Source organism: Chlamydotis macqueenii, chromosome 8, assembly GCF_036417535.1.
Source record: "Chlamydotis macqueenii isolate bChlMac1 chromosome 8, bChlMac1.mat, whole genome shotgun sequence".
In the NCBI taxonomy this organism is placed as follows: Eukaryota; Metazoa; Chordata; class Aves; order Otidiformes; family Otididae; genus Chlamydotis; species Chlamydotis macqueenii.
This window is the reverse complement of record NC_141563.1, coordinates 15399122-15426938: the sequence shown is the minus strand read 5'-3', so window position 1 is coordinate 15426938 and position 27817 is coordinate 15399122. Positions and strand designations below refer to the sequence as shown.

The 27817-nt window shown below is 61.4% G+C and overlaps 2 protein-coding genes across 4 annotated transcripts; both read right to left on the bottom strand.

Annotated features, from left to right (window-relative positions):
• Positions 1-2127: 2127 nt before the first annotated feature.
• Positions 2128-5631, bottom strand: CRIP1 (cysteine rich protein 1). Its single transcript, XM_010118494.2, has 5 exons — positions 5520-5631; positions 3129-3223; positions 2972-3029; positions 2799-2846; positions 2128-2486 (listed from the first exon to the last, which is right to left on the bottom strand). The coding sequence occupies exons 1-4, from the start codon at positions 5557-5559 to the stop codon at positions 2806-2808; spliced, it is 234 nt and encodes a 77-aa protein (XP_010116796.1). The 5' UTR covers positions 5560-5631; the 3' UTR covers positions 2128-2486; positions 2799-2805.
• A 5894-nt stretch (positions 5632-11525) lies between these two features.
• CRIP2 (cysteine rich protein 2) lies at positions 11526-22479 on the bottom strand. 3 transcript variants are annotated; one of them, XM_086753932.1, is made up of 10 exons: positions 22430-22479; positions 21271-21625; positions 20721-20805; positions 15322-15416; positions 13478-13535; positions 13036-13176; positions 12846-12914; positions 12605-12699; positions 12286-12343; positions 11526-12191 (listed from the first exon to the last, which is right to left on the bottom strand). In XM_086753932.1, exons 1-10 carry the CDS (start codon positions 22465-22467, stop codon positions 12124-12126), a joined length of 1062 nt encoding a protein of 353 aa, XP_086610058.1. In that variant the 5' UTR covers positions 22468-22479; the 3' UTR covers positions 11526-12123. The 3 variants fall into 3 exon arrangements, with proteins under 3 accessions (XP_086610058.1, XP_086610059.1, XP_086610060.1); XM_086753933.1 differs by lacking the exon at positions 22430-22479 and having other exon boundaries at positions 20721-20768; positions 21271-21328; XM_086753934.1 differs by lacking the exons at positions 20721-20805; positions 22430-22479 and having other exon boundaries at positions 21271-21387.
• Between the last annotated feature and the right edge of the window lie 5338 nt (positions 22480-27817).

Here is a 27817-nt window from a genome sequence, read left to right as displayed (position 1 = left end):
TGCTGGGAGGACGACGCAGGGCCAGGCAACCCACGCCAGCCCCTCCTGCCTGCGCTCTGCCTTCACTGGGGGCTGAAGCCTGTTACAGATCAGCTAAAGGACCCCCTCAGCCCCCTTTCTGCCCTCCTCTCCTTTTTTCTTCTGTACAGAAAGCCGCAGAGCCGGGGTGGGGAACAGCAGCAGTTTAGTTTCTGAACCCGTCCTGTTTCCTGTCCTTTGCCAAAACCTCTTCTGCTTCCCTACCCAGGGTGTTGGGGCTCGCCCACACCCAACTGTCAGAGGAAGGAGTGATGTTGTTTGTTTTTTTTTTTGTCACAGTGATGAAGTGTTTATAGCAACCATCGCTCCGCAATCCACAAACTTCACTGATCTCAGCCCAAGCTTCTGAAATAACGGTGGAGGAAGAACAGCCTCTTCCTCCGGGGTCAGCAACGGTGGTGCTTCAGGTCACTGAAGTGGGGGAACCTTCGTGCTGGGCATCACCTTTTGTCCCAGACAGGCACCGCAGGGCTGGGGCCATGCCCTGACCCCGCCTGCTATGGCAGCGATATCCCCGTGGCTGCTGGCTGGTGACCGGGTGGGATGTGGGGGCTGGCAGACACCTCCCAAGGGTCTTCTCTCCGCCTCCAGTATCCCTTGGTTGCTTGCCCAAAAAAGCTGGAATTTCCATCCTGCTCTCACCAGTTCCTCTGTTGCAGGAGCAGCACAGCCAGGGCATCGCCTGGGAGGGACCATCCCTGCCCGTCCCCAGCTCCCACCGGGGCTCAGGGCCACGAGCATCGCAGACGAGCTGTGCTGGAAGCCACACTGCTGCCTGTCTGCACGGCTCACGCTCCAGGCCACGGAGATTTACTGCTCAATGGAGAAAAGATGGTGTCTGCTGACAGCCCACCTCCCCGGCACGCCAGCCGTTGCCGAGCCTCGCTGCACATCGGAGGAAAGCGCCTGGCTCGGGCGTGGATTTCCTATCCAAATGCGATACAGCTGTTTCTGCTTCCTCTCCAAAGACTGAAGCGAGTTTAAAAAAAAATCAATTTATCATGTGTTTTCTTTGACTCAAGGCTCCTTGTGGACGTAACCCACTCCTGAACTGCCCAGCCTCACAGCCTGGTGCAGGCTGGAGCAGGCGGAGAGCGTGACCCGTAGAAGCACGGGGCTCAGGGGGGTGTATCCTGAGGCCTTTGCTTGAGGGATCCCCAGTTTTTAACCCCTCCTTCCACACAGCATGAAGCAAGGCAGCTGCAGGATAGGCTTTAGCTTCTTTGCAGGTTTCCTGAGATCAGGCTGCTTGTGACATCGAAGATTTTGACATTTGGGCAGGTATCTCTGACCCCTGAGGGTTTTGGCCAAGTCCCAGGAAGGCTGGCGTGGCGGTGAGATGCAGAGCAGTCTCTAAGGAAATGCGTGCATAAACCGTAGACAAAAATATCCTGGCGTGTTGTGAAGTGTCTCTGAATATGTAAATAGGGCGGTTCAGGTTAGCGAAAGACACGGTTAAGAAATGATTTTAGAAACGTCCCTCAAGCCGTTTACATCTGTCAGTACTTTTTCGTCCGGTGGGACAAAGAGGTTGAAACAGAAAGAGCAAAGCGCTTGCGAGCCAGCTCCCGCTTTGCAATACCACGCCTTCACTTTCCCTACCCAGGGAGGCTGGCTCTGCCTTGCCAGTGACCTCTGCCTCACCGGTAACCTCCGCCTTTTCGTATGGCTGCTGGGAGCAAAAGCAGCCAACACCAGGTTTGCCTGATGTGACAAGAGACATCCCTGTGCCAGCTGAGGGCTGCAAAGTGCCATCTCAGATCCAGGAGCAAAGAGCTGGGGGCTGCCACCACGCTCCAGTTCTGCAAATGTCATGACACAGACCCACTGAGCCCAGGGAGACCCCGACCCTGTCAAGCACCAGCACGACACCCACCACCCCCCGCTTCCCTTGGGGTGCGGTCGGCCCCGGTGCCCAGGCTGGGAGGTGGGCAGCCGAGGGCAGGACCCCTCGCACACCAGGAGCACACAGAGCCGTCGCAGGCTGTGGGGCTCGATCCGGAGGCCACGTGAGGTCCTTAAGCAAGCAGCAAGGGCCTTGCCAGTGAGTCCCATGGGACCCCCGTTACAGAAAGCACAGCTGCTATATGGGAGAAGCATCTTTCGGTCTGGGTTTATTAAAGACTGAGAATACAACTGTGGGCCCAGCCGGGAGAGCTGGGTGCCAGAAGCAGGGCTGGGTTTTGACTGGAAGGGTGCGGTCTCCTCTCCAGGCGGCCTTCAGCAATAGTGGCCAAATTTCCTCTCCGGCAGTGTGTCCCAACGCCCCCGCCCTGCCTGCGCTCCGTCTGGAGCAGAGCCCCCTCTCCGCACCAGCCCCAGCCTTGGTTACTTATTGCTTTTAACGTGCTAGTCTAGTACAGAGTGGATTAAAAAATAAAAATGCATGTCTGTCGCGGTGGGTTTGTGCTGTCTTCGGGATGTGCTGGGAACCCTGGCCGTCAGACCTGGATAGGGATGGAAGAGAGGGGAGGATGAAGTCAGGCTGGGAGCGGAGACATCCCAGGGACGGTGGTGCTCTGGGACAGACCCTGTCTCTGCCCACAGGCCACAAAGCAAAAGCCTTTGGCGTCGGCTGCCGGAGCTAAGCAGATGGTGATGTGCACTTGGGACTGATGGAGAGGCGGAGCTGGCTGCTCCCAAGCAGCTGCACGAAGGCTGGGAGTCACAGCCAGCCCAGAGAGATGCCACGGCACGCTTGCCCTCCCCGCTTGCCCAGGGAGGGGACAGCCCCAGTCAGGAGGGGAGCTAACACCAACCTGAGGTTTACTTGAACGTGTGGCTCTCGGCTCCTCCCCGGCCAAACCCTGGAAGAGAGACAGAGCGGGGTCAGTGTTGTGGTGGGACGGCAGGCGCACTGACAGATGCAAGAGACAGGAGCTGGCGAGCTCCCTTCCCCTCCCTCCCACAGCCCCCACCCCAGCGACCCTACCTTTGGGCCCAAACAAGGCGGCGTAGCAGGGGTGGTTGCAGTACGGCTTGCCATCGTGCTGCGGAGAGAGGGAAGGCACATCAGCTCCGGCCACCCTTCAGCTCCATCTCTGCCCATCCCACCCAGGGATAGGGACCTCCTGGGCAGCAAACCTCACCTCTGCATGGCCTCCAGATGTCAGGGTCTTGTTACACTTCTCGCATCTCAAGCAGGGTCGGTGCCAGTCCTTCCCCAGAGAAGTCACCTTCTCGGCTGCCGCAGAAAGGAGAGGGGTTAGTTGAGGCACTGAACAGGTGCAACAAGTCGGTTTTGGCAGGTCGGCCTCCCTGTCATCAACCCTAGGGAGGACATTTTGGGGCATTTTCTCAAGTCTGTTTGTCCAGGACAGAGGGCACAGTGCTTGCTGTGCACGTACATCCCTGTGGACATCCAGGTGCCCGGCTCTGCAATAGCAGTGCCACACCCAAGGTGAACATCGCTGCGCCCAGGCAGATGGACTTCTACCCGTCTTCCAAAGATTCAGGCACCTCCCCTCTTCCAACATCAGCCTGCAAGGGGATTAATTTCTCCCCAGCCAGCTGGAGCCCAAGTGATCACTAGATTTGGCAGGGTCAAAGTGGGGGGTTTGCTGGCAAGGACCAGGGAGGCAAAGCCATCGCCGTGCCCTGCCAACACAAACCAGTCCCCTCCAGCCACCAGCGCTCTGGCTGCAGCTCCGATGCTGCACAAGTCCAGATATGCCCACCCCTGCTCCTCGTGTAAGCCATGGTGGGCACAGCTGGACTCCAAAGAAGAGGTGCTTCAGGCTGCAGAATGCCCACCACGGCTTACACAAGCAGCAAGCTGGCGGCTGCAGGGGTGGGAGCGGGGGCAGCGCCCAAATGTCATCTCCCAGCGGCACAAAGGCTGCAGTGTTCTACCCCCAGGCAGCCCCAGGAGCCAGAGCCTGGCCCACGGCAGAGCTCTCCCATCACAGAGTTTGTGGAAGGAGCTCACCCTCCTCGCCTCTCGCACAAGCATTTACACCAGCACTTGGGCAGGAGCTCTGCCAAGGCTCGCTGCAGCGGGTTTGCCCCAACTCTTGGCCACGCCGCTGAGATTCCCCTGGAAAGTAGGTGGTGGCCCTGCAAACACCCTCCTCAGTGCTGTTGGCATCATCTCCTCCTCAACCCTGCTCTCAACAGACACGATTTGGCCAAAAAGGAGCCCGTGGCACAGCCGAGCAGGGCTTGTTCTGCTTCCTCTGCCAGCACTCCTCATCTCCAGGAACAGAAATCAGGCAGCAAGCTCGGTCCTCCAGCAGCTTTTGAACCCTCCTCAGCCTCCACATCAACAGAGGCGGTTTCGTAAGAGCAGCCTGATAAGCACAGGGCCAAACCCCTCCTTGGTCAAACGGCCCCGTCCTGGCACCTCCGCGACCGCACCCGCAGGCACAGTATACCCAGTTCACCCCGAATGGGATTGGAGCGGATCCGCAGGGACATGGGAGAGGCAGACACTGATGGCAGCACCCTGGTACCTCCTGGTTCCCAGCCACCTGGGTAAATGAGGTGCCCCAGGACCCTCAGTTGCCATGAACCCCACCTCGACATCTGGCTGCATGCTTGTTCAAGTTTAGGCAGAGATGCCCCCCCACCCCAACTGTGGGAGCTGCGTCCCCAGGAGCCCTCCAGGCAGCCCCCGCGCACCGCCCCGGCGTGGGCATCGCCAACGCGCACGGCTGTTTGGCAGGGAGGGCAGCCCCTCCGGTTGAGCCTCCAATTTATTTGGCAGAGTGGAAGCAGAAGCTGGGGCACGCACATACAAGCGGAGCAGAAATGAGGTGGGGAGAGCAGAGTTCGGTAACGGCACTCAGAGTCCCAGATCCCTCATCTCCAGTAAATTAAAAAGCGGGGAGCGCATATGAGCTGCTCCCAGTTCAGCTGAACCAGGGGAGGTCTGGCAGACAGATCCTGCCTGTTCCAGTGGCTGCTGCCAGCGGGGCGAGAGGCTCAAACTCCCCAAATATCCTTGGGCAGGACAGCAGGGCCACGGCACAGAAGGGGCAGGAACCCGTAGCTTTGGCCGCCGGGCCCAGAAGAGGACAATCTGCCCGAAGCCCAGCGACAGAGCAGCCCAACAACGCTTGTGGCTAACCTGCAATGGCGCCTTCAAAATAACACCCCAGGGTTGTCACCTCGCTGCGCTAAACCACACAGGACAACGCGTGGGCAATCACTGACCCGGGAATGTACCCGAAGGCAGGGTTTGCCCTTGTGAAGGAGCTTGCTTGCCTGCCTGGGCTTTCAGAGCAGCCTTTGGGCTCCAAACTGAGGAGTTTTCGGGGCATTTAGAGCGGTCACCCACCCACAGAACCCACAGCGCAGGGGTGCACAGCCTTGAGGCACCCCAAAAATTACTGGGGCATAAAATATCGGGGTGCCCGGGATGCATAGCACTGGGGCGCGCAGGGACCCGAAGCCTGGTGGGGGTGCGGTTTCGGGGCACTCCGGTTTCAGGAGCCCCGCAGCCCTGCGGTCCCCGTGGGGTGGGAGCGGGCAGCCCTTACCGAAGTAGACCTCCTTCTGGCAACGGGGGCACTTGGGCATGCTGCTGGCTCGCCTCGGCTCGCCTCGGCTCTGGGATGCTCAGCGCCGGCCCCGCCGGAGTCAACTGCCCGCCCCGCCCCGCCCCGCCCAGATGTGCGGGCCCGCCCAGATGTGCGGCCCCGCCTGCAGCTGGAGGCACCCGCCCAGGGCAGGGCCCGGCAAGGGCTCCCAGGAGGGGACCTGCACCCCTGCATCCCTCGCAGCCCCTGCACCCTGCAATCCATCTCCCTGTATCCCCTGCATCGTGCACCCACCGCACCCCACACCCCTTTCACCCCTCGTACCCCTGTGCCCCCTGCACCCCACACCCCTTTTACCTCTCGCACCCCTGTGCCCCCCGCACCCCACACCCTTTTCACCCCTTCCACCCCCATGCCCTTTGCATCCCACACCCCTACACCCCTTGCACCCCCTGCACCCCGGCTCCCTGCCCACCCTTGTGCTTCGTGGGTGCTCGGAGGTGTGATTGACACTTGTCAATTAACCACACTACCAGGTAAAACATTCACTGGGCGCTCATCCCCTCTGAGCACAGAGCTGTTTTTCCCAAGGAAGTGTGAAAGTCGGGCAATGTCTCCCACCCGTGGGGAGGTTTGGGGTACAAGAGGGAGCTGTAGGGCTGTAACCTCCTTCTTACAGGAGCTCAGGAATGGCGTGGGTGCGGGACGCGGCTCCCCTCACCGCAGAGAGCCGGCCCGTCGGCGTCGCTGGTGCCATTTGATTAGAGGCAAGGACTTGCTGTTCCTTTGTGCTTGGCTGTGAAGGAAATGAAAAACTTTTCCAAAGGTCTGGTTTGTCTGAAACAATCCTTCCCCAGGGCACACGTCTGCACTGCAAAGGTCATGGAGGGCTTGTGAAACCCAGCGCCAGGACGCCTACTGTCCGCCTCCTGAAACGCAGGCAACCCCTCGCCCTCCCGCCGGCACCAAATAGGGCCCTGTGGACCACGAGTGCCGTTATTTCAGCCACGCCACGTCTCTCCGTGCCGAGCCGCAGCGCCTCGTGAGTGTCTGGCTATGTCACCCGGGCTGGGACCACGGTGTGGGGTGCAGCTGGCACCCTGCAGAAATACAGGGGACAGGGCACGTCCTCCTCCCTCGCCGGTGGCCCTGCTTGCCCTCCCACATGGTGCCAGGCTGCTTGGAGGCCACTGCCCGGCTAGGACGGCCGTTTTCAGCTGCGCTCCCTTTTAAGGCAGGTTTTGTGCCAGCAGGCAGCCGAATGGCAGCCTCTCTCAGGTCTCCTCCGGCTGGCCCAGCTCTGCGGCCGGTCCCCACGGACTCCTCGGCCCACGGCAGGAATGCTCCAATCCTGGCCAAGGCAGCCTGTGGCCCCCGCATGGCACCACACACCGATGAGCCTGGCCGCCCCCTCCCCTGGGTTCCCCCCTTGGCCCAGAAAGCTCCAAGGAGCAGCAGGAGAGGGGAAGGGGCGACGTCTTCGGCAAAGCCGGGTCCCAGCCTGAAGATCGCTTCAAAGCAAAGTTCCCACCCTGCCAGGGCAACGACCCAGCCGACACTGGCAGTGAACAGCCTCCTCGGCAAACCACGGCCTTATCTTATCTGGAGACCTTGCTCCAGCTCATTGAAGCAGGAGAGCGGAGCACGCCTGGGCTCTCCACACCCTCTGATAGGAATCTCTGGGTGAGGCTCCACCCCGCAGCATCAGGCGCCAGCGCTCCTCGATGGCACAGGATAAACCTGGGCCGTCCCGTTTGTTTGTTTGGGTGGCGTTGTTATGGCCAAAGTCCCCTCCCCAAGTGCCAGCACTGGCTCCCTGGGTCCATCTGCTGCATTTTTTGGGCAAGCCCCCACGTGTTTTCCCGAGCTCTTGGGGCAGGGTTGCAAGGCAAGAGACCTCCGGAGCTGCGGGCACACACTGCCTGCCCAAATATCCCCCTCCAGCAACATGTCTCCTGGTGATTACCGGTGTAACGACTGGAAAAGTCATCGGCATTTCAGCAGGCAGGGCGGGTAACATAAGCCGATTTGGGTTTGTTTTGCTAACACAGCAAGAAAAAACGGTTATTTCCGTGTAGCAAACCAGCCCATCTGCCAGGGCAGCAGCTCCCGGCTCCCCTCCTGCCCCCTCTCGCTGGAGCAGGGGCTCCCACGCTTCACACGTCACAGCCCCCACCCAGCACATTTGCAGAGTGGGGAGATGCTCCCCTGTCCAGCATTTTCCCCAGTGTTTTCCCCAGCACGCGCGCAACTGCGAGTCCTGCGAAATCTCCCTCCCCTGGCCGTACTTCAACCCGCACTTGGGCAAGTCAAGGGCCCGCTCTAGCCAAGACGATTTGTTCTAAAATGTGCCCTGCCCAGCCCAGCACGGGACGCTAATTTGACAGGAAAATTATAGCGTGGCTTCAAAAAAAGCTCAGCAGAGGCCAGGGGGAGCTGCCAGATGCGCAACCCCATGGAAAAGCCCGCGAGACGCTGGCGCCGCACCGCTGTGAAGCGGCACGGGATAACCCACTGCGGGGTGCCGACACACCCCCCTCTGCCTCACCCACTCGCCTTCCATCACCTCCGGATTTGCGTGTGGCTAATCCCATTACCGGCCAGCCGGGAAAACAACAGCACGAAGACAGCTGTCAGGGCAAATTACACCCCAAGGGAAAACTCTGGGGTACGTCTTCATGGAGCTGACGCGGGGCTGACGGCTGGGAGTAACTGGGAACAGGACAGCAGCGGGAAAAGGCAGTGGGGGACTTTGGCTCCGGTCAGTGTTAGAGCGCGCGAGCAGTACCAAACGTGGCTCGGTGGGGATGGGGCGAGCCCTGCTGCTGGGAAAGCGCGGGGCTGCCGGCGCAGGGCCATGCAGGGGATGCATCTGGGATTTCCATCCGTGGGGCAGAAGGGCGCAGTGGCCCTTGCCCACTTCTCCAACCCCTCCGAGTCCAGCTACACGGAAAAATCTCCTCCCGTTTCATCCAGGCACCATTCCCCCAGCCTCCCTGCGTACGCTCCAGCCAAAGTCTCCGCTACCATCTGCTCTTTTCAGCAAGCTTTCCGTTAGCGGCAGCCCAAGAAAACCTCCTGGCTCAACCCCGCCGGGGGTGGGTTTGGTGCATTTTCCTGGCCTGGCCCCAGCCGTTTCTGTTTTGGCTGTCGTATCCAGCCAGGAGCGTCGAGGAAGTGATGCCCGCTGCTTTGGGAAGCTGCCCAGCACCCGTGAGGCATCGCCTCTGCCTGCTGGGATGATGGGGGGCTGGTGGGGAGCATGGGGGCTGCTCGCAGGGGACCAGTGGCAGGACCCATCTCCTCAGCCCTGCCCTGGTGTGGAGCCGCTTGCCCCGTTTGCCCTGGGCTGGCTCTGGGCTGTCAACGCCACACCTTTTATTCCTGGTTAAAAATTCACCGGAGGCCAGGCAAAGGGTTAGGGGTGCGGAGGTGTTTGCTCTCGCACTCTCTCGCTCGTCGGCACGCTCACTCCGCGGCGGCGGCAGGGCAGGGAGGGGAGAGGGGTGTAACTGCTCTGCTCTGCCTCGCACAAGCAAGACGGAGGGTCAGAACAGAGCGAGAGAGAGGAGAAGCTGCAGGCTTGCGCACCCGTTAGCAGCGTGCACACCTCCGTCCCGCCAGCACAGGTATTCCTCCCCCAGCAAGCAGCCCCCGGGCACTGCAGAAGCCCCCTGAGAAACCCACCTGGAAACCCACTGGTGATATAAAGGCTGCTGCAGAGCCCAGCCTTCATCCAGGGGGGAAATTCCCTCACGGATCCCCTCAAAAAGCCAGGGAGCCACGGAGGGATGGAGCCAACACTTTCCTCACCAGGGCAGCGGTCAGAGCCCGCACCAGCAGCTCTCTCTGCGCGGCACTGGGAGGGGGAATTTACTGCCCAAATCCTCCTCTGCTTGGTTTCACACCGCAGTTCCTCCTCCTGCACCCCTGCCCGCTCTCCTACACCCTTTCCAGTATTTACACCCAATGCTTTAACCTCCCGCTGGGGCCGAGCCGAAGCCTGGCCGAGCTGGGGAGGTCCACACCGCCGACTTCAGGGAGTATCGCAGCCGGTCCTGGGCCCCTGTGGAAGCAAGCCGTGCTTAACCAGGTCGCTTTTCGTCGCACCCATAACGTGGGTTTCCTCAAAACAGGTTGACCGCCCGTGCATCCGTCGCGGCAGCCAGTGAGATTCCTGCCCCGTGCCGGGCGAGGAGCTGCAAGGCACGGCTCCCTGCTGCGCTCCCAGCTTTCCTGGGAGCCAGCACGGGTAATTGCCCGGAACGAGTCCATAGGGCTTGGGGATTTCCAGGCAAAGCTGCATCCACTCTGTTCTTTGTTTTCCTCCGGACCCTGGAGAGCATGTCTGTAATCACCCGAGCCCTCCAACTATTTTATCCCACTAGCAAGTCTGAGCTGAAAAAAAGTATAAAATACTTGACATTCCCCAAGGGTAAGGATGTTTTCCAAGCTCACATAGGTCTCCCAAAAATAAATGCAAAAATGCACCAAGAATTAGAGGCCAGAGCTGCCTTCCAAGTGCCGTTCCGCTGCATCGGTGCCCACGGTGCCTGGTCCCCATGCCAACCCAATGGTGCCGGGACAGCCCCGACCCCTCGGCACACGCGCAGATAACCCCGCGTGGGATCCCCAGCTTTGCTACTTCCTTCAGCTTCCTGCTCTCACCACCCACCCTGGGGGTACCTGCTGTCATGAGGGGTGCTCAGTACCCCCCATTGCATCAGGGTGGGGGGACAGTGAAGAGATGTCACCCACCTGGAGCCTGCGCAGCCAGATTGTCACCTTTGGGGTAGCAGAAAGCTGTGATGGACGCAGGCTTCCTGGCTCCCCTTAGGCAGCAGAGCTGAATTTTGTCTATTTTTAATTTCCTTGCATTCTCCCAGTAAATCTCTCATGGGGAAAAGAAAATGTAAGCAAAAAAAAAAAAAGGAAGGAAAAGAAAACAAGAAAAAAAAAGCTAGCCCCAAACCAAAATAAAATCCTGTGTTTCTCCCAGGATGCTGTACCTGCCCTGCCCCGTATCCCTTCACACGCAGAACTAACCCAGGTACCAGCCATGGGGCACCCCCTCCCGTCCCTGCCACCCCAAGTCTGCCTTCCTCCCTCTCTCAAGCCCGCTGGCTTAACTGGCCCCAGCAGCCCTGCATCAACTCCTTCCCAGCCGGCCTTAGCCACGCTCTCCGTCGCCGGTGAGGCCCTGAACGAGCCCGGCTCCCCTCCTGCAGCAAGAGGAAAATCAGCCTTTGCAGTCCGTGGGGAAAACTCCCTGCTGCAGGGCCATTGCCACAGGTAGCAAAAAGGCTGGAGTACTAAGCTCGTTAATTAATTATGATAAAAAAACCAAACCTGTTGCAATGAGAGCTGAATTCACACCAAGGCTTCACCGGCAGCCACGCCAGGTCCCAGGCGGGCGATGGGGACCCAGCCCCGCTGCTGCTACATGGGGCAAACTTGGCCAGGTCTGGCTACGAGGGCTGGGCTCCGTGCCGCGGGTCGGGGAAGGAGCTGGCATTGTGACACCGCTCTGATTTATGCGGCAGCCTTGGCCCCTAAAGCATCAGAGGGGTCAAGTCTCTATAGAAACCCCACCAAAACACGAAAACACACAGCCTGTTCCCCGGCCCGGGAACCCTGCTGCCGAGCCCTCTGTGCCTGGGAAAAGGCTGCATGCTGCTGGCATCACCGCCGGGAGAGGGAAAACCAGTGGATCCCCAGGGGTTGGTGGTCCAGGCCCCTGCACCGCATTCCTGCCCTGCTGCTGGGCAGGATCCCGTCCCATCCCACAGCCTCCCGCAAAGCCATCCTGCTCACAGCCCAGGGAGCAGCCGTGGCTCTGACCTGGGCATCTCGGGCTCGGGTCAGGCTAAAGCCGCTCTGCCTTGGCTCAGGAGGAGCCAGCTAGGACAGGACTGTGGCGGCAGGGTCCCCGCGCTGTCCCAGGAGCGGAGGGATGCTGTGCGGCACGCGCGGCTTTCCCCCGTCTCCACCCGGAGCTGAGCCGAACAACGCATCTCTCAAAACTTTTATTGTCAGCAAATAACAAAAGTCAGCCCCGCAGCGGCGCAGAGAGCCCAGGGAAAGGGGGGTGCTGGCACCCCAGGGCTCACTGCCCCGCAGGGGCCCCCCGCACCAGCCCCTTCCCTGGCCTCCTGGGCGGCAGCGGGGTCAGGGGGACAAAGGGTGAGACTGGGGGGCAAGTGTGATTCTCCAAAGCGAGGGGGCACATTTACAACTGCTTATAAATAAACGACAAGAAGAAACCTCTGGCTCTGGGAAGCAGGCAGGCGTCCCACCACCGAGCCCCCAGCCCGACGCGCTCTGCATTCCGAGGGCGGGGAGCAGCCCGCAGGGTGAGAGGGAGGGCAGAGCGCGTTGGGAAGGACCAGAGACACCTTCTACCTTTGCCTTTAAACACTGAAGCTCATATTAGAGACTATGATATACAACCTGGGGGGGAAGGGATGGCCCGTCCAGAGTAGAGACAGCGGAGAGAGCACAGCTCCGTGGGCAGCCTGGCGAGGGTCTGCTCCAGCTCCAGCTGTGAGCGGGAGATTAGTATGGGGGGGACCTGGAGCGGGGTAGGTGGGCAGGGGGACGCTGTCTAGGGCTGGTTCTTCGCCTCGGGGTCTTTGTCGTAGATGTAGCTTCCCACAGCTCCGGTGTTGACGCCTGGACGGGAGGAGATGCGGGAGCGTGAGGACCTTGGCAGGAAAGCGGCACGTGCCAGGGAGATGTCCCAGCCCCTGCGCCCCCCGGCACTCACCCTTTGGCCCGAAGAGGATCCCGTAGCAGGGCTTGTGGCAGTATGGCTGTCCGTCATGCTGCGCGGGGCAGAGAGGGAAGCACGTCACCCAGGGCGGGGGGGACGGGGAAAGACGTGTCCCCCCGAGGCCAGACACCTCTCCCACTCTGCTCATCCCCCCCCTGTATCCCCAGCGCTCCCCTGGGCTTTTGGAGGTGCTCTTGCCAGCCCTGCTCTCTTGCACCCAACCGGCACGGCACAGAACTCAACGTGGCTTAGCCCCCCGCTGGCATCCCCCCATGTCTGCTGCCCAAGGCTCTTGGGGACGGGACATCCTTACCTCGGCGTGGCCCCCCGGGGTCAGCGTCTTGCTGCAGCGCTCGCAGCGTAGGCAGGGCCGGTGCCAGTCCTTCCCCAGAGAAGTCACCTTCTCGGCTGGAGTGGGGACAAGGAGGGAGGGTCATGCCAGCCACCCCCCCACACACATGCGCAGAGGGGGAGCAAGCCCCCTGGCGACATCACCTCTGCAGATAAAATCGCCACCCCGGGACACGCGCCCCACTGCCCGCTTGCCACCTTACCAAAGTAGACTCTCTTGCCACAGCGCGGGCACATGTTGGGCTCCCCGGTGAAGGTGGTGACGCTGGAGGCTGGAAGGAGAGAAGGTGCAGGATGTGTAGGGACATCACAGCCAGGACACACGGGTGGAGAGGACCCTCCCCTGCACCCCATACCATCCCCAAACGCCGCCCATCCCTCCCTGCCCCTCACCTTTGCTGGGTCCCTTGGGCGGCGCAGCGTTCGCCTTCCTCTCCTCCACCTTCACAGGGTGCTCGATGGGTCCCGGAGCGGTCTGCCCCTCGATCTGCGGCTTCTCGTAGATGTAGGACCCGGCACCACCAATGTTCACCCCTGCAGCGGGGCAAAGAGAGGCTGCGGTGTCCTGGCAGAACTCGGGGTCTCCATCCTTCCCCCAGCCCCCATCCCACCTCTCCCAGCCCCGCTGAGCCACGGGGCCACCGCAGACACAGCTGCACCTCAGCCCTGGCTTGCTTTCTCCAGACCCAGGCTTTCTCCAGCCACGTCTGGGATAGGAGAGCAACTCCACCTTCTGTTTGAATGTGAATTCGTTTTTCAAATATTAAAAAAAAAAAAAAAAAAAAAAAAAGGCAGCTGTCAGGATGGATCTCTCCCTCCCTCAGCACGGACATACCTTTGGGGCCGAACAGCGTGGCGTAGCAGGGCTTGTGGCAGAAGGGCTTCCCATCGTGCTGGGAGGAGAGAGGGGCAGTGTTAGGATGCCCAGCAGTGACCACGGTTCCCCCAGAATCGCTTCCATCCCCACGGGCGTTCAGAGACCACCACGGCCGTGCCTACACCCCCAGCCCACGGCTCTGCTAGCCACAGCCTAACCCGACCTGACTGCCCAACTGCGCCCGCGTCCAAAGCTCCGGTGGGGCTGGGGCGCTGGCACCCTGTAAGGTGTCACTTTGCCGGTTAATCATCCAGTGCACAGCCAGGCCATTATTAGGGACATTCTACCGAGCTTTGCCACCCGGCTCTCTGCCTCCAGGGCTGCCACACAGCCCATCCAGCATGGAAAAGCCACCGGCACCCCGTCCTCAGGCACGAAGCCACCCCATGGCCTGCTCTGCTCCATCCAGCACCTCAGCCCCTGCCCTCCATCCCCTTTGCCGCCAGGCAAGGAGGCCTTGCCCAGAACCCTTCCCTCGCCTCCCCGAGCGGTGCCGTGCCGAAGGCGAGGGCTGGCAGCAGACGGGGGCAAGGCCAGGGGAGAAAGCGGGCTGGCAGCAGGCAGCTGCAAAACACAGCAAGGCATAAATATCAGCACGCTCGCGGCGTTACCGCGCCGGAGGGGAGGGTAAACATTTAGCCGGTCTCCCCGCGACACCTTTCTAACCACGCTGGCTTGAAGGGAGGGAGAAAAAGCAGGGAAGGTCCAAATCCTGCTGTCGGTGGGGGCTTGGCTGCCGTCCCCCGTGGGAGCAGAACCCAGCCTTATATGGAGAAGCAGCAAATCCCCCGGGCTTAACCCAGCCCGAAGCGCAGATCCACGCATGCAGCCCCATCCTCACCGGCGGGACCGGCCGCACTCCCGCTGTGGGCTGGTGGCAACCAGCACGGCTGTCCCTGCCGCCGCCCACTCCCCAGCTGTGCTGCCTGCTGATGCCACGCTAAAGAGCTGGTGACACGCCGGCATGACAGGTGCTGCGCAAAACGCGGGTGTCACGCTGGGGCATCATCGCGCAAAAAAAATTCACGACTGCTTCCGGGCCCCGGCACCTGCCGTCGACCGCTCCCGAGCACCGGGCGGCCGCAGTGGCATCGCACTCCAGTGAGGACAGCACTGATACCGAGCCAGCATCGCCACGGCAACCTGCGTGTCCCTCATCTTTGACGGGTTTTAACCACACGCCAGCGCAGGCTGTCGGCGCCTGCACGCCTTCGAAGCCAGCGCGATGCCCCAACAAGCCCGCCCGCTGCACGGCGCCGCTTCCGGCACTTCGCCAGGGTGTGCCGCGCCGCGCCCCGCTGCGGGCCCACACCAGGGTGGTGCCAGCACCACTCCGTGGCTTGCCCGGGACGGTGCACAAGAGCTCTCCAGCACCGCTGTTTGAAGCTGCAGCATGTGCTCCCGGGCTCGACGCAGCGTGGGGATCAGCCCATCCGCAGGGCGTCAGGTACCTGCCCCAGCCCAGTTCCTGGGATCCCCATTCCTGAGGCACTGGAAAGCCCTGGAGAGGCCATCAGGCTATGGCAGCACAGCCCCTGCTGCTTCAGCTGCTCCAAATATTGTTATTTTAAACAGCTTTGGGGCTTTTTTAGCTCCATTAGGAGATGCAATGAGGCTGCCCCGCTGACTGTTGGCCAGAGAAAGAGAGATGGAGGGCAGGGCTGGATGCAGGGCCGCCCCATCCCACCTAACGGCACCAGTTACCTGTCGAGGAAGGCTGGGCTCCAGGATGAGGAGGATGCCCGTGATGGGGGTGCCCCATTCCCCATCACACCCCAATAATCGCCCCCAGCGGCTCTTACCTCGGCGTGCCCGCCCGGGGTCAGGGTCTTGTTGCAGCGCTCACACTTCAGGCAGAACTTGTGCCAGTCCTTGCCCAGGGACGACACCTTCTCGGCTGCGGGGAACACAAAAAAAAAAAAAAGAGTGAGCGGCTGCTAAAACGCCTGGGAAAGCCAGGCTCTGGGCAGCGCGGGGGACTGTGCTGGAGGGGGGCCACTCATCAATCAAATCCCAGCAGCTCCCCCCAGCCCCCCAGTCACTGACCCCCTCCCCAGCACTGGCTGCACCATCGCGCAGCCGCTCTTTCCCACACGCCGCTCCAGCGACGCGGTAGCGTTTGCCTTCCTACTCCCCACATCTATTTTTACCCGCCGCGTTACCCAGCATGACCCCGGTCCCATTCAAATATTTGGTGTTACCATGGCCACCCCACGCACACCCAACCTCTCGGGCTCCCCAGGGAGCCTCGGCCAGAGCTGCTCCCAGGATGGGACAGCCTCCAGCATCCCCCAGAATGGGTGTTTGGCCCTAAAAAAAACGCTCTCTAAACCGCTTTGAGAGCGGTTACTTCGAGGCACCTCCCGGAGCATCCCGGGGCTGCCAGTCCTCGTCCTGCACCCCCAGTCTCGCATCATCCCTGGGGGTCCAGGTGCTGCCCTGAGCTCCCCGCGGATTCCTGTTTGCCTTCCTTCTCCCGATGCACGTGTGCAGAGACAGCTGGAAAACAGCAGGATCCCGTTAAAGCCGCCGTAAAACTAAATCAGAGGAGCCAAATAAAATATTTAACAAGCAAATAAAAGCGCAACCGGAGTTCGGCGCTGCTCTACAAGAAGGCCTCCTCCGCCACGGCGCATTTTCCAGCCCATTTTCTTCCCGGGACCTCGGGAAACGTCACCTGCTTGCATCAGGTCAAGATGGGAGTCAAGAGCTCCCCGAGGGCAGGTCCTGGCTTCCAGAGCCACCCTCCTCCCAAGGCAAACATCTGCGTCCGGGGCACGCCGCGGGGCCAAGATAAGCCGAAAAAATCACCATCACCACCCCAAAAAAACTGGGGCAGCTGGCAGCATCCCCCAAAAGCAAGAGGGACACAGAGGTCCCAGCACCCCACTGCTTTGGGGCTGTGGCAGGAGCCCTGCATCCCCCCAGCCTTCCCCGGGGAGGGAAACGGAGCGTGATGAGCCGAAAGCTGGGCCAAGAGCAGCTCGGCTTTGTCACAGCGGAGGTAGAGCCAAGGCCAGGCCACGCTTCGCCTGCATCCCCCCCCGCTACCCCAGCCCACCGCCGCGGCAGCCCCGGGTACAAAGCCAGGAGGAAACTCCCGGCGGATGTTTTCCAGAGGCCGCTGCAATTACAGTCGGCCACAGCCCACGCCAGCTCCTTCCTGCCCCTGTGCCCCACCAGTGTCTCCCCCTCCGAAATATCTCAGGCAGCTGTAAATCGCTGCTGCTCCCTGACGAATGCACCCCCCCACCCCGCCAAGGCACCAGGAGCCCACCCATAAATTAACCTGGGGGAAAATTCTCCATAGAGGAGAGGTGGAGGACATGGGGGTGCATCCCACCCTGACGAGGCCAGGAGCAGGAAAGCACCCAAGGGGGCTGCTGATGCAGGCTGCTCCCCACCCCGGAGATAACGCAGCTCATCCCTTAATTACCCACCGTGCCCGGGCAAGGCAGCTGGCATGGGCCAGGGGTGGGCACATCTTTCTGGGTTGAGAAGGGAGCATCCCTCCTCCCACAGCCTCAGCGCCCAGGGCCGCGTCGAGCTGGCTCCCGGCCCTCGCCCAGGTATTTCCACGGCCTGACGTCAGCGCTGCTTCCAGCCGGAGGCTTATTCAGCAAAAGCGACCGTAGCTGCAGCCGCCTCTCTGCAAAAGGCTGGGCTGTGCCCCGTTCCGTCCCACCGCAGCCCTGGGAGGGCGTGGGGAAGGGCTGACAAAGCCCAGTTCGGTGATAAAGACGCCAAATCCCCACGGCGACCCAGTGACGAGCATCCCTGGAGGAGAGGGATGCTGTCAGACCCACCGCAGATGCGCTTCGAAGCAGTCACGGGCACAAAAGAATCAAAAATAGAGACGAGAGCGGGGAAAGGAGCCTGGTAAACGGCTGGAAACAAAGCTGAGAGCCCAGGCAGCCAGCAGCCTCATCCACTGCATGGCTGGGAGATGGAAAAGGCAGGCATGGCCAGGCAGCTACTCTCCCCCATCGCCCGGCCAGTGCCGACGGTTACGCCGCGCTGTGATTTTTGTGGCCAGGACGTCCATATTTAGCTCCCCCGCAACAAGGCGAGGCGAGCCCTCCGGCCCTGAGCTGCTCACTTGCTGGGCTCCCTCCAAGCGCACAACAAAGCCAGCTCAGTATGGCCTCACCAGGGAGCGGAGCCATCCCCAGTCTGGGAAAAACAAGGAATATACCTCAGGCGGGGGGTGGTCCCGCTTCCCAGGGCTTCACTGCTGGTCCAGAGCACGGCGTTCCTCCCGTGAGCCGAGATACCGTCACTGGCGGGCAGCACCGGGAGGGATGAGGCGGTCTCCTGGCCCGCGTCAGAGAGACCAGGACTTGGAGACGCGCCGAAGCAGCCAAGCCTGGCTAAGCCCCCCATGGCTCCTCACCTCCCGTCCTTGCTGACCGCCAGCCAGGGTTTGGCCCAGGGCTGCAGGCGACGCAGCATGGACAGAGCGGGGCAGGACCCCGCCGGCGCCTCCCACCTTGCTTCAGGGCCTCCCAGCCCGCTGGCAAGAGCGACGGGCACCGCCACGCCACCGCCGCCAAAAGCGGCGCCAGGGCACGTGCTCTGGGCTCCGTGTTTGATTGCAACACGGCAGCGACAGATTTTTTTCCATTACCTCTCGCTTGGGTGTTCCTGCTCCGCCTTTCCTTGCTTTTTCCTCTCCAGCCCCATCACCTCGCCTTTCCCCATCCCTGCCCTCCTGCCAGGGACAGGGGGGAGGACAGGAACATGAGGGGCTCTGCCTGGGACCTGGGATGTGGCTACAGAGCATCACGAGCCAGACACCAAAGGGAGCCACCCTGGACAAGGCTGGTGATGCAGGGAGCGCAGGGCACCCGGGACCAGCCTCCACGAACCCCACGCGGATCCCCGTGTCCCACGGCAGCCGAGCCCCGGCTGGCAGAACCGCATCCTTTGCTGGGGATGGCTGTAACCGAAATAAAGCCCTCGCCTCTCCTGCCCCGCGCCTCTCCTGCCCCGCCCCTCTCTGCACCGCGTCTACGCTGCACCCCTCGGGACGTTGGCGCAACAGCGGGGTTGGGCACGAAAGCTGCCCGTCGACGGACCCCGCTGCACGTGCACTTGCTGCGTCCCTGGGGCTTTGTCCTGGGATGGGAAAACAGGAAACCCCCCACTGCCGTGATCCCCTGCAGTTCCCTGGGAAGAGAGGACAGGAGGCGGAAAGGCTTGGGCCGGGGCTGCCGGGCGACCCTGCGAAACTCATTTAAGGCTAGCGATGCAAAAAAAGGAGCTGGGGAAACGTGCGGCTGTTCGGCTTCAGGCGGCTCAGGTCCCTCGGGTGCTTCCTGCCAGAAGAGATAACCCAACCCCAACCCCAACCCACCGCCACCTGCCAGCGCGGGCTGGGAACCGGCCCCGGCACCGCTGCTCCTCCAGTTAAACATTCACTGTGTCCCTTCCCAAAGCAGGAAAGTTAGCCCAGCCGCTCCTGGAAACAATGTCACAGACCTCAGCCTGCTTTAAAAAAAAAAAGGCGGGGGGCAAAAAACTATTTTTATATTTCCCTGAGCTTTTTAAAGGAAAAAAGCTCATTCTGTAGCTCAGGAAACACCCACATCCTCTTGACTGCGCAGGGAGGAGCCCGCTGGATTTTTCCAGGGAGCGTGAAGCAACAGGCAGGCTGGAAATGAGTTTTCCATTGGTACCCACGGCCGTTGGCGTCGGGTCAGCCGCTCAGGCGCTGCGCCGGGCCGGGAAGGGGACACGGCGGCATTTCTCACACACGACCCACGGCTGCAATCCCAGGCATTCGAGAAGTTTGGAATCGCCAGCGTTGATTCCGCGCAGGCGAGGAGCGCTCCCGAACAAGCGGAGCTTTATGAATCGCCTCCCCGTTAAGCTTCGGGCAAGCCGAGGAATTCACAAGCGTTCCCAAACCCCTGGCATGCGGTGCTCCCGCCGCCTTCCCACCCAACCCCACGGTCCGGCGGGAGGAAACTCCAGGAGCCACCACGTCCCGGAAAGACAGCTCAGAGGTGGCGTCCAGTTTCGAGGCATTAAATAAACGGTGCTGGGTTTATTCTGCCGGAGCCTGGGCGGTTCCTCAAGGAAAAGCTCAAGGCGCCAGCAAGGACACGCTCCAGCCTATCTCAAGCCCGGAGAAGTTTTTGGCTCGCTCCCACTTCAACTCACCCGCTCCGTCTCTTTTGGGGGCAACGGGGAGATGGGTGATGGGGGCTGCTGCCAGCCACTTGCCTCCTCCGCAGTGCAGGGATCCGAGGAGCAGCAGGGGTGCAGACACCATGCACACCAAAACCCACCCGGGGAGACAGTGAGCCGACGCACAGGGAGGGGAACGGGGTCTGGCACCGCGCCCCCCCCAAACCACATCCCCAAGAGACGGACCGGCCCCGTGGCACGCTGTTGGGGGGCTGGTGCTTCACCTCCCACTGCCACCTGGTCCCCTCCAGCAGCGAGGTGGGGGTCCCCGAGCCCGGCCCCCCCTCCCCACGCAGGGAAGGCTGGTCCCCGCAGCGAGTGGAGGGACTCTGACCTGGGGCCAGTGCCCAGCTGGCCGGACAGACGAGCTATTTTCTGCTTAAAAAGGAAAAAAGATTCACCCGAGGAAAGACATCCAAGGGGCCGAGCCCTTCCCACCCCCACACAAATAGGTTTATTTAAAGGAGGAAGACAGCAAATTCCTATTTCTCTGTGTTTACTTGGAGATGGCCGGAAAGGAATGAAAGCGCCAATGCCTCCAGCGCCCCGGCACCATCAGGACCCCGCGGTGTTTCTCCACCAAACAAACGTGCTGAGGCAGCGGGGGCCGGGCCCTGGAGCAGTGGAGGGAGACGGGCAGGGACGTGGTGGGACAGGCGGGCAGCCAGGTCAGGCCAAGCCAGCCGGATCCCATCACCTGCGGCTTGGGCTGGGGTGACGGATCCGTCCCCAGAGCCGCCCTGAGCCTGCAGCCCTGGGGATGCCCACCCTGGGGATACTCACTTCAGGGATGCCCACCCGGGAGATGCCCATCCCGGGGATGCCCACCCTGGGGTCAGGGGGGTCAGGCGGCTCCCCGGAAAGCTCTGGGCTGGGCATGGCAGCGCAGGAGGGGAGCGAGCCAGGGCAGGTTTTCGGGGAGCAGCGGCGAGGCGCCAAGGCAGGGGGATCGAACCCTCGCCCTCACCACCACCCCCGGCGTTTTCCGCAACCGGGCGGTGACGCTCACCCCGGGGATGCCCGACGGGAGACATCCCAGCTCCGGTTCCCAGAGATCCTGACCAGCCGCAAGCCCAAGCAGGGATCTCAGAGACCTGCAGAGACTCGCTGCCGCCCAAACCCGGCCCAGGCACGCCGAGCCGGACCCCTGAGCCCAAATGCTGCCACGGAAAAAATCCCACAGAAACCCCAACCCGGGAGCCGGCCCACCCGGGAACAGCCCACGGAGGGGAGGAGGGGCGAGCGGCGCACCTGGAGCCAAGGTTTGGGAATGGGATCCCATAGGCTGGGAGAAGGTGGTGTTTGCACCTGCTCCCCCGCACCGAGACCCCCCCTCCCCCCCGCCTCATGGGAGCCCCCCGCTCAGCGCCCCAGCCCTGTCAGGGGGGCTGGGATCCACTCCCCCACCCCCCAGTGTCACCCACCCCCCAGCACCCGCCAGGGATGGGGGTCCAGGGTTGGGGGGGGGGGGCAGAGCAGAGGGGATGCGGGCGGACCCCGACCCGGTGCTGGAGCTTGGGGAGGGGGGAGGCAGGGGGGACCCTCGGGGATGCGCTCACCGAAGTAGACGGTCTTCTCGCACTTGGGGCACTTGGATGCCATGGCGGGGGAGCGGAGCGGAGCAGAGCCGTGCCGTGCCGTGCCGAGCAGAGCCGTGCCGAGCCGTGCTCCCGCTCCGCCCGGCCCCCGCCCACTGGCCCCGCCGATCGGGGTGGGGCGGGGGGGCCGGGGCGGGGCTGCCCACGGAGCGTCTGCCCTGGTCGGCTCGGCTCGGCACGGCTCCATCCCGGGTGCTGCAGGTGCACGGGCCCGGCCAGCGAAGCCCCTACTTGGGGCAAGAAACACACCCCCCACTCCGCTCCTTTCCCTGTCTCCAAAAACCCAAAGGGTGGAAGCGCTGAGCGTTCCCCTTTCCTGGAGAACAAAAAAAAAAGAAATAAAATAAAATAATATAAAATAAAATAATAAAATAGGATAAACCAAAATAAAATAAAATAATAAAATAAACCAAAATATAATATAATATAACATAATATAATATAATATAATATAATATAATATAATATAATATAATATAATATAATATAATATAATATAATATAATATAATATAAGGTTGCAATTAAGCTGCATGGCTTGTGTGGGTTTCCACCAGCTCTGTGCCCCGTTCCCCTCGGTCCACGCCCGAGCAGCGGTGCCACCTCAGCCGTCCCGGGCTGATCCCCACACCCGGGCAAGCTGGCACAGACCAGCAGGTCCTGTTGCCACGAGTCCCCAGCCCCACAGCCCGCGCGAGAAATGGACCAAGTGCCTGAGCCACCTTGCCCCCCTCTTTTAGGGAGAGGGGAACACTGAGGGGGATGCTTTCAAACATGGCGTGCACACGCGACCCCACGCTCAGGCTGGTGCGGGCGCAGAGGGGTTGCTGTGGTCCTTCAGGGTGGCACCCTGGTGTCACGGGAGCCAGTCTGGGGGGACAAGGCCCAGGCGAGGCCGAGGGGTCTGGCAGCAGCCCCCCACCCCTGGGAAGCGCTGTGCCTGCGCTGGGTATTCTTAGATGCATTTTTTCCGGATGGGGTAACCGAGAAACCCAGATTAAGTAGCCGGGACAACGGGCCTGATACGGGAGACCTTGGCGGGGGGACGAGGGCGAGAGGCCCCGGAGGAGCAGAGATAGTGGTGACGGCAGGCGGGCGGGGGGAAGGAGGAAGGCATGTACCCGGCGGCCTTGCCAGCACAGCATGCGTGGCGCGGCATCACGGGGCAACGCTGCCAGTCACGGGTGCGAGTTGAGGGTGCTGGTCCCCCCAGCTTGGGCATCTCCCAGCAGCAGCTCTATGGTTCCCACCGCCATTTTGCTCTGTTGCCATGGAAACGCCCATGTCAAAAATTCCTCCAGGCTGCAGCCATGGATGCTCAGGGAGCCATGATGCGCTGCCGAGGCGGGAACGCCGGCTTTGCCTGCTCTAAAGTGTGCGGATGATACCGGGATGGCGGGATCCCATGCCACGGGAATGCTGGGGACAGGGGGATGCATGGCAGGGGAGGCAAGTGGGGCAGCAGGGCCCTCAGCTGGGATGCTTGGGGGGCTGCACCCCTGCACTGCCAACCTGCAGGCTCAGGCTGGGTGTCGGTAAACAGGAAAGCTGCTGCTCCCGCAAGTGAAGCCATTGCATTATTCATCAGCCGGCAGCCCAGCTCTCCTCCGCTGCCATTGTCACATAATTCTTCTTTTCTCTGCTGGCAGCTGGCGCAGCCGCCAAGCGCCCAGCCGGCCCCAGGAGCAGCGCTGGGAAGGGAACTCAGAGCTCCGGGATGGGACAGGGTGACCCCGGCCCCGTGAGTGCACGGAGCCAGGCAGGACGGGGATGCTCGCCAGCGGGTTCCTGCACAGGCCATGCACCCCGCCAGGTCGGGTGGGCCCAGGCGTCCCCGTCACTCCGCGTCCAGCTGCTGTCACAACAATGCGGGGCTTTGTGGCCCGTGCGGTCCCCAAGTGGGGCAGGTGGCCATGGTGCCACCGGGACGCCCCAGCCCCACACACCCCAGGGAGGGGCAGCTGAGCCCCGCATGCCCCAGGATGGAGCCAATGAGCCTGGGCCTGGCCGGCAGCCGCCAAGGCAAGGCAGGAGCTGGGGATTTGTGGAGCTGTTGGTTTCTGGGAGACCAGCTGCCTCCATCAGCACAGCTCCATGGCTGCAGGTGTGGGTCCCTCTCCAGGACCTGGTGTGTCTGCTGCCCCAAAGCACCCCATGGCAGCGGGAAGGCGTTAGCATGGCACCAGCAGCGTTGCCGCATGCCCGCAGCCGCTCCTCTGCCACGGTGATGCTGCCGTTCCTCCAGCCACGTTACCTGGGGAGGGGATCACAGGGTCACGCTCCCCTCCAGCGCCAGGCTCTGCCATCGCTGGGGCTGTGCCAGGGACCACGGACCCCCAGCAGTGAGCCCTGCATGGACTGCAAGTGCCGAGGCTGCTGGGCACCGGCCGCTGCCCAAAGGGGCTGGAAGGTCCCAGCGCATCCCCAGAAGATCCCACACAAAATGAGGCTGAGCTGGAGGAGGAAGAGGAGGGAGGCTGCATCCACCCAACAGCACGCGTGGGGCAACCACGCTGCAGAGCCAGCACCTGGCTGGGCTCCTGCCTGCCAAGGGCTTTTCACACATAGAGGCTGGGGGGAATTAAAACAAATCACCTAAAGGTGTGAATCCCTGCCTGCAAATGCGCTAAATCCCAAGCGGATATGCTCATTTGGGAGCAAAGTGGCTTTAAGCGGTCGTGTCTTAATCAGCCTCGGCTTAGACTCTGCATGCTCCTGCATGGAGGGCAGGGCTGTCCCCAGGCCACGGCGGGACGGATGACTGGGGTGGCACTGGCAGAGCCGGTGGGGATGGCGTGGCTTCTCCAGGGACAGCAGGCCCAGCGCCAGGCATGTGGGAGAGCCGGCCGCCTGGGGAATCAGTTTTACCAAATGGTGCTTTTATATCAGAATATCTGGGGGCTGAGCTGGGGTTTCCCTGAGGGCTGGTGCCCCCGCTGAGGGGGCCGTCATACCCCACAGCAAGGCCGAGGGGTCTCGCCGCCGAGGGGGCCGTCCCGCCCGGCCCTCGCCCCCGCAGCAGCAGTGACCCATTTTCCTCCAATGGCGCCCGGCCTCGCGCAGCCTTGAGCTCTCCTGAGCCGCTGCGGCCAGCTGGCTCCCCCGGCCCAGCACCATCGCATTGCCAGCCACCGATGTCGGATCTTCGCCGTGCCCGAAATTACCCACTTAGGGGGTGTGGGGGCACGGGGCGGGGGGGGGGCTTTCCTCCACAGAGCACCTGGCAGCCCAGCATCCCCTTCCCTGAGAAACTGGGGACCAGGCGGTCAGGGCTTTGGAACCCAGCCCCCTCCCGGAGGGATGCTGCATGGAGCCCCGTTCCTGCAGCATCCCTCTTCCCAGGCGGGACGGAGCCCAAAACAAGCCCAGATCCCAAAGCTGGTGCCCAAGGGGGGCTGTGAGACGTGGTGGGGGGCCAGGGGAAGTGTTTTGCTGACCGTGCTGGGCTGAATCGGGGATGGCCTGCACCGGGAGCCTTTGAAAGGCGTGAGGCTGTTTGGGACCTCGCCCTAGGGCAGGTCAACCAGAGAGCTTTGCAGGAAGATTAAGGGAAAGTAAGGAATAAATAAGGAATAACTTTCCCCAGGTTGCCTCTCCTTTGGCTCACCTCTCCCCCTCCCAGTGCTGACTCCCTTCGGCTCTTTCTTTTTCCTTCGGATGCAAATACCACAAAAACTTATGCGCCCAGACGGAGCCGCTTGGACGAGAAGCTGGGGCTGGAAAGCCTTCTTCTGCTCGTCTCTGCTTGTGCGCCTCATGTTTTCTGGCACCCAGGATCAGTTGGATTTGTTACAGGGCAAGAAGAGACTCGGGGGGCAAGTATCCAGTAAAAAAGGTTAAGGAAAAAAAAAAAACAAACTGCTCCTAGCTGGGTTCGCCCAGAGGACGTGGCCTGCAGACTCCGCAGACTCCTGGCTGGCTTGGGTCCCTCCATCCCCCGTGTCAGGATCTCCCCGGGGTGACACGCGAGGTCTTTGTCACCCCTAAAGCTCCCAGGCCCTCGGATGGAGCCCACGGGCAGGTGCTCACAGTGACAGATGGCAGAGCAGCCAGCTGCTGCCATAGGCTGTGGAGAGCAACGGCTGCTGACCACAGACTAAAAAAAAAATTGTTTTTTCTTTTCTTTTTTTCTTTCCTTTTCTTTTTCTGCATGGCTCTCCTGGATGCGCAGCACCCACCAGCCCTGATCCAGCCACCCCACGTCCCTGCAGCCACCCAAGGCCGGGCTGTGCAGGAGGGTGAGCAGGGCAGCACCTGCCTGCAGCAGGGGCAACCTGCTCCCCAAAACAAGGTTGCCCGGGGCTGGGTACCCAACCCTGCTGCCGAAGGGCGGCTGTAGGATACGCACAGGGCTCAAAAGGGGAGCCCAGGGGCTTTGGAAGGATTAGCAAGAAAGGGGAAGATGGAGGACGGGAGCAGGAGCGTGCCGAGGGGCTGGCAGGAGCTGGGTCTCGTCAGGCAGCACATGCCACGGGCCAGGGCTCAGCACGTCACCGCCCGGCCCCGGCGCCTGCTATCTGGAGCTCCCACCATCCACTTGTCGCTTCTCTCCTTTAAAAGGCATCCAAGCCCCCGCCGATATCGGGCATGGCAGATAGCGCTGTCACGCCAGTGATAAATGGGTTTAGGCGCATCCCACTCGTCCTTGTGAGCAGGAATGGACATCCCCATCGTGTCCCCATTGTCCCCACGTCCCCTTCCCTGGGGCTGCAGCCGCCAGCCCGCCCAGAGCTGGTGAGCATCCCAAGCAGGCTGCACGAGAACACTGAGGTTGCAGAGAGCCATGTGGAGGGCAAGCAGGTGTGGGGGTGGCTCTCCCCTGGCTTTTCCGGGGGAAGGAAAAGGTGTCCTGAGGGACGTGCTGTGCTCTGAGCCAGGCTTTGGAGGCCAAGGTCAGCTCCTGGCAGTGTGGTTTGTCATCAAGCTCTCCCGTCCCGTGGCCCCTCCCAGACACCCTGTGACCAGATATCAGGCCAGCCATGGTGCAAGACGGTTTTGGGAGCCAGCACAGCAGCAGGAGGGGCTGTGATGTCTCCACAGCACCATCTTCTCCTTCAGCAGCACAAGGGGAAAGACCCATCCATTAGGATGCATTTGCCCCCAGTCCCCACCAGACATTATGGGCATCGTCCCAGGATGCAGGGAAAAGAGCGTGCAAACACACCCGGCTCAGCTCCACGTCCACATGCTCCCCTCTCGCATGTCCTGCGCAGGGACAGCAGGGAACAAACCTGCTCCCGCTCAGATAGAAAAAAACCTCTGAACGAGCGCAATCTGGCTGAAACTCTCCGGCGAGGACCTGTAAATCTGCTGGCTGTGACGCCGCCAGCATCCCACAGAGCACCGGATCCAGGTAGAGTCCCCTTGCAGCCGGGAGGGGAGGAAGCTGTCTGCAGAAAGATGCTGAATTTATGTTACTCACACTCGCTCCAGGAATGCAGTGAATGAACTTGCAAGCCCAGGGCAGGAATCAAGCATGCTTCAGCCCTGACCTTGCCTAACTTTCTTCCAGGCTGAAGTGGAGACGGGGACAAGCCCCCGGCCCCACCGCCCATCTGAATTTACCACATGCCTGTCCTTGGAACAGCTTCCCCCTCCTCAGAGCCCACATGGCTGAAACGTGATCATCAGAGGCCGAGCCTTTCACCAGGTTTCAGAGCTGGCCAAGCAGGGCAAAAGCCTTCTGTTCAGCCCCCACGAAGGGAGGGCAGCAGGGACACAGGGGACATGCCAGCCTCCTTCTGCACGGAGTGCAGTAAAGACCACACATGCTCCAAACATCTTCATATCCTGCAGATCCCATCGCTGTTGGCTCTCGTAGGCTCTCCTGGAAAAGTATTGGCTAAAAAGCACATTTACAGGAAAAACACCAAACAAACAAATGCTGGCCAGCGAGAGAGGGCTGTCATGCCGGGGCTTGCCTTTCTGCAGTGATCTCTCCTTTCTCCCTCTAACGCTGCTGACAATGCTTATTTTAAGTTAAAGGTGTTTTTAAGCCTGTGCCCTCTTGCTGGATCAAGAAAAACAGAAGAGATGCAGGGTCGATTTTCTGTAACTGTACCAAAACCCTTCCTCCTCCTCCCCGTCAACATCTGCCAGAAGATTTTATTCTTTGTCTTCTCAGAAATCCCCCAGGCCTGCACACCTCCCATGCCAGTACTCCACACAGCGGTGCCCACACCATCGTTTGAGCAGGTTCACTGCCCCCTCTTCCTCCTCCTCTGTCCTATCTCCTACCTGGACTGTGGGAAGCGGCTCCACCATGACGTGACCTGACCATCCGAAAGAGACCAGCAGGCTTCCCAAGGTCTGGCTTGTGTAATGCTCGCACTGAGAGCCAGAGCCTGCAGCAGAGCTGGCACGGGTTCCCAATTTCCATTTCAAAGGAAATTTCGGCATGTATTTTGCTTTGCAGCTCTCCAGGAGTGTCCTGGTTACAGCCCACCTCCCACAGCAGGAATGCCAGGTTCGGAATTGTTCATTTTAGTAACGCTTTGCCTGTTTTCCAC